Consider the following 13,789-nt stretch of genomic DNA (forward strand, 5'->3'; position numbering starts at 1 on the left):
AGTGCCAACTTGGCATGTGCTAACAGTAATTCTACTTTATTTTTCTGACCATTTACAAGTTCTAATTGAATAACTGTCAACTACCACTGGCAGGCAGCTTATTATCAAGTGTCAAAAATGGTAAAAGGAAGAACAGGTTGTTTTATATTAGCTAGGTACTAAACCAAGTATCAGATTGAGATCCCCTCATGCATTACTTGTCACACTGTTCAAGCACTCTGAGGCACTCATTTTAAGGCCACCCTGATAACACACAGTGACTTAGGAAGAGTAAATAGTTAATAGGAGGTCCCATTGTTGTGCATGCGAACTTGGTACACATTTGTACAGTATAGTATGCGCTTGTGTACTTTTTAAAATTCTTTATGGAGTGGAAATTTGAAGCATTTTATTTTAACTTCTCTTTTTCTGAATTCTGGGAGAATAAAATTCTCTTATGTAATTAATCTGGTCTATTCATTTTAAATATGGTAATCCGATACCTATAGGTTTTTTTAGTGCATATTTTACAGTCTTTTGGATATTACTCCAGTTAATACCCAAACACACTCTATTTCACTTGTGCATAATACAGTAGTATAAAACAAAGCTTCCAGTGAACCCAGTGAGGTTAAGGGAAGCGGGAAGTATAGTAACACTCTGTACCCTGGCTCTGAATGCAGATCTACACATGATCCTGATCCCTATCGTTCCAGAGCCCAGCCTAGGCTCTGGCCACACACTCAGATCAATGTTGGGGTTCCAACTGCACTTGCACCTTTCGTTCAGGCTACAGAGCCCTCTTGCACTCTGGATCCCTGGCTCACATGTCAGAGTAATGAGTAAACAGGATGTTGAACAAACTGATGCTGGAATATTAGAGTGTCACTGTATAATAGATTAATTTTGAGGATGAACTCTGGGGGGAAGTGGCAAACTCCTCTATCACAATTGTGATTAAGTTGAAGAGCTAAAAACAATTGTATCTGCTAAAAAATATAGGAGGAGGGGCGAATCATAAGCTGTGACCATGGGTCTTAAAAGTTCTTTAGGTTTAAGGGCAATTATAGTTATACAACAGATACTACCGTTGCCATTTATGTCCGCAATGAATTTTCAAAAATTATGCTTTTTTTAAAAATTATAAATGCTGCAACTATTTTATTGAAGTCCGTGTTTGTTACTCTGCATTCTGAAGGAAATGTCTGTGTTAAATTTTCTTGATCACTAAATGGCACTAGATATTTCCTAAACAAATAAATATTCACTAGAGATATAATTTTGTGACATAATTGGTGTGTATGGGGAAAATATTTTTCCTCCATCCACATCTCTGACTGCACTACAATTTTTTTGCAATGTTGGCTTAATCAGTACCATCAGACTTTAGTGAACTATTTTACCAGTAGATGGTGCCATTAAAACAATCTTTGTAAAATGGTTTGTACAAATTTATTGACGCTGAGTGCAGTACAGTACTCTGATTTCAAGGCACTATGGACTTTGAAGTTCCATATTCATTTGAACATGTCAATCGGCCCCAGGGTTTTTGAAATGAAATGTGAAAGCAGTATTGGATTGATAGGGGACAAAGATCAGATTGCCCAGGCACCACTTTCCAGGAAAAGGATACAGCGTTTAAATCCCGACAGAAGGGTTAAGATGGTTGTGGGGTTGGAAGCTGGTGATGAGTTTGAGGGTTGGGCACAGGATGGTTTAGCCAGGTTTTGCAGAATCAGGAACTAAAACCTGGTCTATTTTTGTTTGGCTGCGAAGAGAACTCTTGGTACATAGTGAAGAGTACTTATTTAACAGCAATCTGTGAACTCAGGTTTCCTAAAAATTTAATACACAAGAGCAGAGGACTGAAATATGTAAACATAGGCCATTGAATTTCTAAATATACACTTCCGGATTCTAGAATCCTATTCAGGATTCTGATCTGCTAAAACAAGTGACATTAAAATCTGAGGGAATTGGAATCTTTCTGTTTTAACTTAATCTTAACCAACTGGCAGGAGAGGTAATGTTTTTCTGTTCATGTTGCTCATCAAGACTTATTTCAAATATAAAAGATTAATTATAATAATCCTGATTCAGAAGTTGCAGAACCTGTGCCTCTGTTCCTCTCTCTGCAATTGTATCCTCAACTTCCTAACTGGAAGATCACAATCTGTGCGGATTGGTGATAACATATCCTCCTCACTGACGACCAACACTGGTGCACCTCAGGGGTGTCTGCTTAGCCCACTGCTCTATTCTCTATATACACATGACTGTGCGGCTAGGCATAGCTCAAATGCCATCTATAAATTTGTTGATGATACAGCCATTGTTGGTAGAATCTCAGGTAGTGACGAGAGGGCATACAGGAGTGAGATATGCCAACTAGTGGAGTGGTGCCGCAGTAACAACCTGGCACTCAATGTCAGTAAGACGAAAGAGCTGATTGTGGACTTCGGGAAGGGTAAGACGAAGGAACACATACCAATCGTCATAGAGGGATCAGAAGTGGAGAGTGAGCAGCTTCAAGTTCCTGGGTGTCAAGTTCTCTGAGGATTTAATTTGGTCCCAACATATCAATGTAGTTATAAAGAAGGCAAGACAGCAACTATACTTTATTAGGAGTTTGAAGAGATTTGGCATGTTAACAAATACACTCAAGAACTTCTACAGTTGTATTGTGGAGAGCATTCTGACAGGCTGGCTGCATCACTGTCTGGTATGGAAGGGCTACTGCACAAGACTGAAAGAAGCTGCAGAAGGTTGTAAATCTAGTCAGCTCCATCTTGGGTACTAGCCTACAAAGTACCCAGGACATCTTCAGAGAGCGGTATCTAAGAAAGGCAGCGTCCATTATTAAGGACCTCCAGCAGCCAGAGCATGCCTTTTTCTCACATCAGGTAGGAGGTACAGAAGCTGTAGGGACACACTCAGCGATTCAGGAACAGCTTCTTCCCCTCTGCCATCCGATTCCTAAATGGACACTGAATCTTTGGACACTACTTCACTTTTTTTTAAATATACAGTATTTCTGTTTTTGCACATTTTTTCAATCTATTCAATATATGTATGCAGTAATTGATTTACTTGTTTATTATTATTATTTTTAATTTATTTTTTCTCTCTGCTAGATTACGTATTGCATTGAACTGCTGCTACTAAGTTAACAAATTTCACATCACGTGCCGGTGATAATAAACCTGATTCTGATTCTGATCCCGATTTGAGGATCGGTCTATTGAGAAAAGTAACGTGTGGCACCATTACATAGCACACTATTTAAGGTCTAGTTGAGCTGATAATTAGTGAGTATTCTGCTTATTTTCAGGAAACTGAAGTGAAAGGTTATTAATTGCAACTGTTCTGCTCCTGTTTAAATACGTATATAAAAGAGGAGTAATCATGAATGAATGATTAACTGATGGAGATCAGAAAGTACTGATTTCTCTAACGTACTGTAGGTGGGCCACATGTTCAGCTATTGTGCAGTTTTAAAATCTGATATCTATAGGAGTAATAGTTTAAAATGCATTAAGTTACAGTTTAGGTAAAGATGCATTTACACATGATCAGAAAAGAATTAATAAATTCAAAATTGTTTCATGTCATTTCTATTACACAAATGTAAAGAAGAGCAAAATAATTGTTACTCCAGCTCTGGTACAGCACAAAAAAACAAATAAGATGAAGACAATAATAAAAAAAATCACAATAAATATAAATACATAAGATAGCTTAGATTTATAGATTGATTGTGTGTCCATGAAGTGATGCTAGGTATAGGAGTGTATATCTATCAGGTGACTTTGATAGGAAGTGATAAAGTAGTGGTGGTAGGGGGTTGTGGTGGGGTGGGCTAGTGGGTGGAGATGTTGATCAGCCTTACTGATTAGGGAAAGTAACTGTTTTTGACGCTGGTGGTCCTGGCATGGATGCTGTGTAGCCTCCCTGATGGGAGTGGGGCAAACAGTCCATGAGCAGGGTGGGTGGGAACCTTCATGATGTTGCTGGCCTTTCTCTGGCACCTTTCTGTATATATTATTTATGTATACAAATACGGGCCCAGATGATGTCCTGGGACGGGTTCTCTGGGCCTGTGTAAGCGAGCTAGCTGGAGTGTTTGCTGACATCTTCAACTGCTCCATGCTTCAGTCTAAGATCCCTTTGTGTTTTAAGAAGGCAACGATAATCCCAGTGCCGAAGAAGAGCAAGGTGGCATGCCTGAATGTCTATTGATCTGTGGCTCTGACATCAATTGCTATGAAGTGCTTCGAGCGATTGTTATGGCACACATCAACCACAGCCTACCGGTCAATCTCGATGCTTTGCAATTTGCCTACCGGAGCAACAGGTCAACTGCAGATGCCATCTCTCTGGCCCTACATTCCTCCTTAGAACACCTGGAGAATAAAGAGGCATATGTAAGGCTCCTTTTCATTGACTATAGCTCTGCCTTTAATACCATCATTCCAAATAAACTGATTCCTAAGCTCCGGAACCTGGGCCTTAGCACTCAGATCTGCCGCTGGATCTTCAACTTCCTCACAGACAGGACCCAGGCTGTAAAAATAGGGGACAAGCTCTCCTCTACAATCACTCTGAGCACCGGTGCCCCACAAGGCTGTGTACTCAGCCCCCTGCTGTACTCACTGTACACCCAATGTTGTGTAGCCAAGTTTCCATCAAACTCAATATATAAGTTTGCTGATGACACAACAATTGTAGGCCGTATCTCGGGAAATGATGAGTTTGAGTACAGAGAGGAAATTAAGAACCTGGTGGCATGGTGCGAAGACAATAACCTATTCCTCAACGTCAGCAAGACGAAGGAATTGGTTGTTGACTTCAGGAGGAGTAGCGGACCGCACGACCCAATTTACATCGGTGGTGCGCAAGTGGAACAGGTCGAAAGCTTTACGTTCCTCGGGGTCAATATCACAAACGACCTGACTTGGTCCAACCAAGCAGAATTCACTGCCAAGAAGACCCACCAGCGCCTTTACTTCCTGAGAAAACTAAAGAAATTTGGCCTGTCTCCTAAAACTCTCACTAATTTTTATAGATGCACCGTAGAAAGCATTCTTCTAGGGTGCATCACAACCTGGTATGGAAGTTGTCCTGTCCAAGACCGAAAGAAGCTTCAGAAGATCGTGAACACAGCGCAGCACATCACACAAACCAATCTTCCGTCCTTGGACTCATTTTACACCGCACGCTGTCGGAGCAGTGCTGCCTGGATAATCAAGGACACGACCGACCCAGCCAACACACTTTTTGTCCCTCTTCACTCTGGGAGAAGGCTCAGGAGCTTGAAGACTAGGATGGCCAGATTTGGGAACAGCTTCTTTCGAACTGTGATAAGACTGCTGAACAGATCCTGACCCGGATCTGGGCCGTACCCTCCAAATATCCGGACCTGCCTCTCGGTTTTTTTTGCACTACCTTACTTTCCATTTTTCTATTTTCTATTTATGATTTATAATTTAAATTTTTAATATTTACTAATTTTTACTATTTTTAATATTTAATATTTGTAATCCAGGGAGCAGAAAGCGCAGAATCAGATATCGCTGTGATGATTGTATGTTCTAGTATCAATTGTTTGGTGACAATAAAGTACAAAGTATATGTCCTTGATGGTGGGTAGGCTTGTGCAGGTGATGCATTGGGTAGTTTTGACTACCTATTGTAGAGCCTTCCTGTCCATTGCAATGCAGTTTCCATGTCGTGCAGTGATGCAGGATGTTAGGATACTCTCCACTGCACATCTGTAGAAGGACGTGACTATTGATGTGCATGCTCAAGCTCCCTTCAGACTCCTCAGAAAGTAGAAGCATTGGTGAGCTTTCTTGATTGTGCAGGATACAGTACATTCTGGGACCAAGAGGTAGTGTGATATGTGCACTTCAAAGATTGAAACCGCTTGCAGATTCCACTGCTGTGCCGTCAATGTAAAGCGGGGTGAGAGTGGTATGTGTTCTCCTGAAGTCAATAATCATTTCCATTGTCTTGTTGACATTGAGGAAGAGGTTATTTACCTGGCACCAGACCTTGAGTTCTTCCACGTTCTCTCTGTAAACCATCTCGTGTTAATGATGAGCCCCACCATTGTTGTGTCATCAGCAAACTTGACAATGAGAGTACTCTGTGTTTAGCCGTGCCATCTTTTGCAGAGCAAAGGATTCAGCACACAGTCTTTGGGAGCACCTGTGTTGAGGATGATGGAGTAGGAAGAGTTACCACCAGGCTCAAAGGTCTACAGGTTCCTGAGAGTTTAAACTAAATCCAGCTATTATAAAATATTCTGTGAGAAAGTACAGGATGCCAAAAATGATTACTTTTGTCAATCCACATGGGCTTTACAGCAACCTATGAAAGGTTGTGCGTCAGAGGCTCACTCCTGTAAAAGTACTACTGGACTACTCTGTCATCTTCCTAAAGATTTACAAATTGGCTCTATCCATGGCAGTTGAAGTGCCCATTGCCTTCAACAGGTAAATCCCATGCATCCTTCCAGTTTGGGACATGTAACACTTAGTGTGAATTGTCACGCTACAATTTGGATGGCTCAGTACCTGCCTTACCTGACTGAAATTCTACCATCTTAGCCAAAACTTTATTCTGTGCATATTTCTTTAGCTCAGCAGACCCTTTCTAGGTATCTTTGTGAAATCCAAACCTCCTGAAAGGCCTTTATCCCATTTGTTAACAATTGATTGTGTGTTTTCAAGCAAAAATTTAATCTTCTTTAGAAAAGTACAGTGCCACAGGAGAAATATATATCTGTGATTTATAGCCTTTGTAAAATGAACACTATTTCTACTATTTTTTTGAAAAGCATTGATTCGGGATAGTCTTGACTACTGCATAATATACTGATTGTTTATAAAATACCGTAAATTCCGGTGTATAAGCTGAGAATTTGGCCCTAAATTTTGGTCCTAAAATTAGGGGGTCGGCTTATACAGAGGGTGTCAACTTTGGAAAAACGAATACACGGTTGTATTCAGGTTGGTGGAACAACACCTTATATTCCGTCTGGGTAGCCTCCAACCTGTTGACATGAACATCGACTTCTCTAACTTCCGCTAATGCCCCCCCTCGTACCCCCATCTGTTACTTATTTTTATACACACATTCTTTCTCTCACTCTCCTTTTTCTCCCTCTGTCCCTCTGACTATACTCCTTGCCCATCCTCTGGGTCCCCCCCCCCCCCGTCTTTCTTCCCGGACCGCCTGTCCCATGATCCTCTCGTATCCCCTTTTGCCAATCACCTGTCCAGCTCTTGGCTCCATCCCTCCCCCTCCTGTCTTCTATCATTTTGGATCTCCCCCTCCCCCTCCAACTTTCAAATCCCTTACTCACTCTTCCTTCAGTTAGTCCTGACGAAGGGTCTCGGCCTGAAACGTCGACTGCACCTCTTCCTAGAGTTGCTGCTTGGCCTGCTGCGTTCACCAGCAACTTTTATGTGTGTTGCTTGAATTTCCAGCATCTGCAGAATTCCTGTTGTTCACAGAAGACAGGTCGTATTTATTGGCTGTTTTTCAGTCAAATTGTTTGTTTAAACTCGCATCTGGTGGCTGGAGCATGGACATCAAACTGGGGATGACTGCAACGTCCGTATTTTCAGCTTTCAATGCTGCTTTTATCTCATTTGGCAAGTGCACTTTGAACATGTCCCAGACAAGTAGCGGCTTTTCCTTCCTGAAACCTTCGGGACGACGACGCCACACCTCTTTAACCCACTTCAAGCAATCGGCTTCGTCTATCCGGCAGCGTTTTTGGACATAAACAGCAACACCCCGCGGGAATTTTCTGAGCAATCTTTGTTTTTTGTCTCAGCACAAGATCACATCTATTCATAAATCGGGTGCACCAACTTTGCGTAGCTTTGAAATTTTCGCTGACCTCACAGTGTTTTTCATCCCGTTTCAACGCTTGAACTGGATTCATTTCTCTGGTAACAATGTATCCAGACGATCGCTGGTGATTCACCCACGATCTTTCAGTTCTGGCCTCTGGCATGTTTTCCCACGGTTTGCACATTTTGTCTTTGACATTTCCCTCAGCGTGTCCTCTGCCTTTCTCCACTCTCTCACTTGTTTCTCGTTTACACTAAACTTAGCAGCTGCAGAATTATTCGTTCCTTTAGCAAAATCAACAACCTTCAGCTTGAAGCCAGCATCATATCGCATTTGTTTTAATCTTTTGTACATGGTGGTCGCAAACTCAATACTGAGTACACGTACTGATCCCACCACCCCATGTTATGTTGTAAGGAGATTACGATGGGAGCTAAATGGTTTCATGGGGGTTACATTCCAGAGGATTCTTTACCATTGGAGACCTAATCCAAAATTTCCCTCCCTGATTTATTTATTAAGAATTCGCTTATAACGCCCTACAATGTGTAGGCCTGTTTCCTTAGCAGGTACTGGTTCACAAAATTTCCGGGTTCCGGATCCGGCATGTGAGATCTTGTGATCTTTTCTGGTTAAATCAAAAACCTCTACAAAAGGAGTCAGCTTATACAAAGGTAACATGAAAAAGTCACTTTTTTAACCTTGAAAATGGGGGGTCTGCTTATACTCCGGAGTATATGGTAGTTAAACATTTTGCAAACTTGTAGACATGTATATCTGTTCATATGCCCACGAGTGGAGTGGTGTTGCAGCAACAACCTGGCACTCAATGTCAGGAAGACAAAAGAGCTGATTGTGGACTTCAGGAAGAGTAAGATGAAGGAACACATACCAATCCTCATAGAGGGATCAGAAGTAGAGAGAGTGAAGAGTTTCACATTCATGGGTGTCAAGATCTCTGAGGATCTAACTTGGTCCCAACATATCGATGCAGTTATAAAGAAGGCAAGACAGCAACTATACTTCATTAGGAGTTTGAAGAGATTTGGTATGCCAACAAATTTACTCAAAAACTTCTATAGATGTACCATGGAGCACATTCTGACAGGCTGCATCACTGTCTGATATAGCGGGTGGCGGGGAGTGGTAGGTGACTACTGCACAAGATCGAAAGAAGCTGCAGAAGGTTGTAAATCTAGTCAGCTCAATCTTAGGTACTAGCCTACAAAGTACCCAGGAAATCTTCAAGGAGCGGTGTCTCAGAAAGGCAGCGTCCATTGTTAAGGGCCTCCAGCACCCAGGTCATGCCCTTTATCACTGTTATCTTCAGGTAGGGGATACAGAAGCCTGATGGCACACACTCAGTGATTCAGGAACAGCTTCCCCTCTGGCATCCAATTCCTAAACGGACGTTGAACCGTGAACACTACCTTACTTCTTTTAATAGATATTTCTGTTTTTTGCACGATGTTTAATCTATTCAATATACATATACTGTAATAGATTTATTGTTTTTTCTTCTATATTATGTATTGCATTGAACTGCTGCTGCTAAGTTAAGAACTTTCATGACATATGCCGGTGATAATAAACCTGATTCTAATTCTGAACTGGATCCTCAATTATCTCTCTTGCAGACCCCAGTCATTTTGGATTGGCAACAACTTCTCCTCTACAACCTTCATCAGCACAGACGCACCACAAGGCTCTGTGCTTAGCCCCCTGTTGTACTTGTTTTACACATATATCTGTGTGGGTCGTTGGATGAATCAATGGTGGGTGATGAATCAGCATATAGGAGGGAGGTTGAAAATCTGGCTGAGTGGTACCACAACAACAATCTTACTTAATGTCATCAAGACCAAAGAACTGATTATTGACTTCAGGAGGAGGAAACCAGAGGTTCATGAGCCAGTTCTCATCGGGGGATCAGAGGTAGAGAAGGTCAAACAACTTTAAATTCTTGGCATTTTCATTTCAGATGATCTGTCTTGGGCCCAGCATGTAAGTGCAATTATGAAGCAAGTACAGCAACGTCTTTACTTACTTAGGAGTTTGCAAAGATTCAACGTGACCATTAAAACTTTGAGAAACTTCTATAGATGTGTAGTGGAGAGTATATTGACTTTCTAAATCATAGCCCAGTATGGAAACACCAATGGCCTTGAACAGAATATCCTACAAAAAGTAGTGGATACGGCCCAGTCCATCATGGGTAAAGCCCTCCCTACTATTGAGAACATCTACACAGAATGTTGTTGTAGGAAAGCAGCATACATCATCAGGGACTCCCACACCCAGGTCATTCTCTCTTCTCACTTCTGCCAGCAGGAAGAAGGTACAGGAGCTTCAGGACTCACACTGCCAGATTCAGGAACAGTTATTACCCCTTACCTATCAATCTCTTGAACCGGGGAGATAACTTCACTTGCTCCATCATTGAAATGTTTCCAGAAACTATGGACTAATTTCCAAGGATTCTTCATCTCATGTTCTTGATATTTATTGCATATTTATTGTTATTAATTTCCTTTATGTATTTATAGTTGGTTGTCTTTGTTGTCCACAGTTGGTATGGGCTTTCATTGATTCTGTTATTTGGATTTATTGTATGCCCACAAGGAAATTAATCTTGAGTTGTATATGGTGACATATGTACTTTGATAATAAATTTACTTGGAACTTTGAACCGAGATACAGCATAGAGTAGGTCCCTCTGGCCCTTTGAGCTACACTGCCAGCAACCCACTGATTTAATCCTAGCCCAGTCATGGGACAATTTGCATGACCAATTAGCTCCTAACTGGTGTGTCTTTGGACTATGGGAGGAATTTGGAGCACCTGAAAGAAACACGTGTTCATGGGGAGGATGTACAAACCCCTTACAGATGATGATGGAATGAAACTCCAATGTCCCAAACTGCTATAGTGTATGCTAACCAGTGCCATTATAAAACCAATTAGCTTACAAATTCATTTTGCTATCAAATTTTATCTTAAAGCTGATTTGACATCACTGAAGTATTGGCATGATCCTGCTTCAAAGGGTCATGTCAATAGAGTGACTTCAATGAAATATTAAATCCACAACTGAATTATAAGGCATTCAATATTTGCAGTACTATGCTTCACAAATAGCTGTATTAGGAAAATTAACGGGTAATCATCGGAATATGTCAATGTAGGTGAAATTGCAATGCAGAGTAGTATGGTAGTGTAGCAATTATTTATGCTGTGTCACAGCTTCAGAGACCTGCCCCTGGGTGCTGCATATGCACAGTATGCATGTTTCTCCATGATCACGTTGTTTTCCCCTGGGTGTGCTGCTTTCCACCACATATCAAAAATATACTAGTAGGTTAAATGGCAATTCAGCAGTACACCTGCGTGTAGATAATAGCAAAGGATCAAAGGAGAAAGTTGATGAATGAGAAATGGTACGTGTGAAAGAAAGTAAATTACCAGGATTTCAGAAGAGAGATAATGAAAGTAATGGGACTGTATCACTGGGTCGTGATGAGCTGAATAGCTTCCTTCTGTGTGTTTATAAGAAACACATTTCAAAACTGTAACTTTTCAAATATGTTTAATAGTTACTTTTCAGTGAAATTGCAAAAGCAACTGATAATCTGGCAAAGTAAGTGGCAAGTTCCTAGTCAGTCAGAAGAGGTCCCCAATTTTACATTGCACACGGCTGTATGAACAGAGATGCATGATGTCATTGGTTGCTTCTGAATTCTGATGCTGAACATAATCACTAGGCTAAAAGCAGTGATTACTGTTGAGTGCTGATGAGCAGGTTCGGTTCACAATGCTTGCATGAATGCTTTTTGGCAAAAATCTCAGTAATTTTACAAGATTCTTTCAGATATTTTTAACGTAGTTTTTAATTCCACCAAATGGAATGACCTTTGGATCACTTAAAGTCATGGAAACATGCTGCCGGTATTAACTGCTGTTACTGAAGAAACAGCAAAGTTCATTTGTACAGCAGCTATACGGTGTACAAGAAATATTTAACAGTAAGCTTTAATATTATATACCTGTGGATTACATATTGCTGCCAGTAATGATTTTTTCTGACATGAGTACGGGCACAGACGTTGTTAAGGTTCATCCACCTAATGGAACTCGATTTTATACTTTCCAGGTAAGCTCAATCCGAATATGTAAAACACTGAAGATTTAGTAAGGAACAATTAGAAGTAGAAACCAATAAAATTATTTCAGATGTATTTCTCAGTTGTAAATCAGTGCAATCTATTTTTTATAATTAACTTTTTCACCAATGTAACTCTTGAAATTTAAGATTTACATTATGAATGGGAAAATATTTGAAAAATATGGCTTCTGTATCATAATAGTAATGTCTCAATAAAATTTATGTGGTATTAATAATTGAATGGAGATTTTTATTGTACCTGTAAATTTATGCAAGTAAAATCTTTATTTGGTTTTTCTGATGCGTTTTTTGTGCATTATGCCTGTTGTCTGTTTTGTGAATTTAATCTCACATTTTCTGATGGAATGATAATATCAGGATTATTTACTGAAATAATTTTTGGCAACCTTTTAGGAGATCTTGAATGAAGTGTCAAATGGACAGCTTTTTTTAAGAGAAATTGTACACCTGCTCATCAGGAAATCTTTGTTTTCTTGTGAATTACGATGATTTTGAACACATGCAATTTTTTTTTGCTCTTTGCTACATCATTGCTGTGATTCTGAACTTTGATCGTCAATAGGCAGTGATTTAACAATTAAGATCAAGCTTTGTTCTAAGAGGAACAAGAGATAAAGTCACATAAAATAACATAATCTGGCATGAAAATAGTTAATGACTTTTGGAAAATCTTTTATAGTACCTGATATATTCTAATGTTAAATAATGAAACTTAAAATCTGTAAATTTATTTTAAAATTAATTTAGGCAAATAAATAATGCCCAGTTATTATAAACATATCATTTTGGTAGGCATGGTATGCTCAAGGTTTCTTGCTGTATGTTAATAAAATATTGAACTTCAATTGTAAAAATGTTATATCTTGTTATCTTAATGTGCAGTGGACAATTTGAAATGATGTAATTCCTTTAGTAGCAGCAAGTGATGAAGATTTGAAGTACCTAAATACATAGAATCTTCCACGCTGATATACCATATTTAGTGTTCAATATTGCTTATTAATTCCATCTTAATTAGTTAAATCTTATTTTTACCTGTTTATTTATCTTGGATTTGAGTGTTTATAACATTAAAAATAATTGCAGATCATTTGGAATGCTAAAATTTAAAATTAGGCTGAAAAATATCTTGACATTTAGTTTTCATATAGTAATATTATTTAACAAAAAACTTCTCATTAATATGTTCAACGTTGAGCTCTTTTCACCTGTCATAGTCAGAACTTTCACTTTAATTTCTTCCATTTTACTGGGTGATTTCTGATATAAAAACGTTTCTGTCACTACCATTCGTAACAGACCTCCTGAAGATCTGTTTATTTATTTGATTTAAATCTTTTTTATGCTGGCCTCTTTCTTTAAGTACATTACCTTCTTAATAATATTTTATCAGTTGTATGAAAGCTGCTAGATACAAGTGTCAGGGACTAAATTAATTCAAACTCGGAAAAACATATGTTAATAATGGCACCTAGCAGGTAAATTTGTGTCTGACTAAACTGATTGTTAGCACTAGAAACTAAGAAATAAAATCCTGCTGTCCTGTCAAGTTTGCTCCTGTATCATTTTCTTGTGTAATTTATCTCTGCTGCCCTGTAATGACTTAAGCATTTAAGCAGCAGTATTTGTGCTACTTCAGTATTTAGAACACAGAAATAAGCAATTTCAGTTCTGAGCACCAGCTGTATATATTCTACATTGAATGTATTCTGCTAACACTACTTGCGGATACTGCTGCTTTAAGTCATTACACATACTGGA

The 13,789-nt window shown here is 39.5% G+C and overlaps 1 protein-coding gene across 8 annotated transcripts in view; it reads left to right on the forward strand.

Moving 5' to 3' along the window:
• ppfia2 (PTPRF interacting protein alpha 2) overlaps positions 1 to 13,789 on the forward strand; it is a 352,206-nt gene that overhangs the window by 60,247 nt on the left and 278,170 nt on the right. For 3 of the 8 annotated variants that reach the window (XM_063057748.1, XM_063057749.1, XM_063057750.1), the window contains exon 1: positions 11,627 to 11,995. The exons of the other annotated variants lie outside the window; for them this stretch is intronic. In XM_063057748.1, the coding sequence (XP_062913818.1) occupies positions 11,915 to 11,995 (81 nt within the window). In that variant the 5' untranslated portion in view covers positions 11,627 to 11,914. Of the gene's footprint in view, positions 1 to 11,626; positions 11,996 to 13,789 lie in introns of those variants that run through there. 8 annotated transcript variants of the gene reach the window in all.

Source organism: Mobula hypostoma, chromosome 9 (assembly GCF_963921235.1).
Source record: "Mobula hypostoma chromosome 9, sMobHyp1.1, whole genome shotgun sequence".
Lineage (NCBI taxonomy): Eukaryota > Metazoa > Chordata > Chondrichthyes > Myliobatiformes > Myliobatidae > Mobula > Mobula hypostoma.